Raw genomic sequence first — 681 nt, 5'->3', positions numbered from 1 at the left:
GCTGGGACTCATGTCTCTGGCAGAAAGAGTCCCCTCCTTTCCCTAGGCCATTGTTTCACATCCCCAAAACAAAAAGGCCAGCCAGCTGAGCTTCTGTACCATTTTTCATAGCAGGGTGACAAAGGGGAGAGGCCTGCCCTGCCCCCTCTCTCCAAGATGCCTGCTAGTAATGGCCAGTAGGGGTGAGTTCATGCGCCAATCTCTATCTTTTCCAGTGGTTTCCAGCGACAGCGACAGTGACTCGGATCTTAGCTCCTCCAGCCTGGACTATAGACTCCCATACACTGGGGTCAAGGACCCAAAAGGTGACAGACCCTGGGGGGAGTCAGGTAAGTCAGGGAAGTAACACTGCTTGCTTCCAAAGGCCCCCGGCAACAGTGGCTTTGCATCCCAGCAGGTGTCCAAGGAGCTGGTCTAGATCTAGAAGGAGAAGCTGGCCTAGGGGTGGGATGGCTCAGAGCTAAAGCCTTAGCACCACCGAACATGTGCCCTCTGCCTGAGGTTCCTCTCCAGCTCACCTGTGACCATTCCTCAGCTGAGATTGTGCCTTAGAAATGATGAGAGCTGTGAAAACCAGGTACAGAGCTCCCTGCACCGACTCAGTTCTGCACTGAACCTGCAATGGGATCCCCAGCGTGTGCCATGACCTACTGGGCTTGCATTTCTTTTTTTTTTTTTTTT

At 53.3% G+C, this 681-nt stretch overlaps 1 protein-coding gene across 3 annotated transcripts in view; it reads left to right on the top strand.

Moving 5' to 3' along the window:
- RPH3AL (rabphilin 3A like (without C2 domains)) overlaps positions 1 to 681 on the top strand; it is a 147,769-nt gene that overhangs the window by 142,399 nt on the left and 4,689 nt on the right. For all 3 annotated transcript variants that reach the window (XM_023518712.1, XM_023518713.1, XM_023518714.1), the window contains exon 7: positions 216 to 329. In XM_023518712.1, the coding sequence (XP_023374480.1) occupies positions 216 to 329 (114 nt within the window). The remainder of the gene's footprint in view (positions 1 to 215; positions 330 to 681) is intronic.

This window comes from Otolemur garnettii, unplaced genomic scaffold (genome assembly GCF_000181295.1).
Source record: "Otolemur garnettii isolate 467f Iridium unplaced genomic scaffold, OtoGar3 scaffold00145, whole genome shotgun sequence".
NCBI classification, from domain to species: Eukaryota; Metazoa; Chordata; class Mammalia; order Primates; family Galagidae; genus Otolemur; species Otolemur garnettii.
Note: the sequence above shows the minus strand (reverse complement) of the source record. Positions and strands in the feature narration are given on the sequence as shown.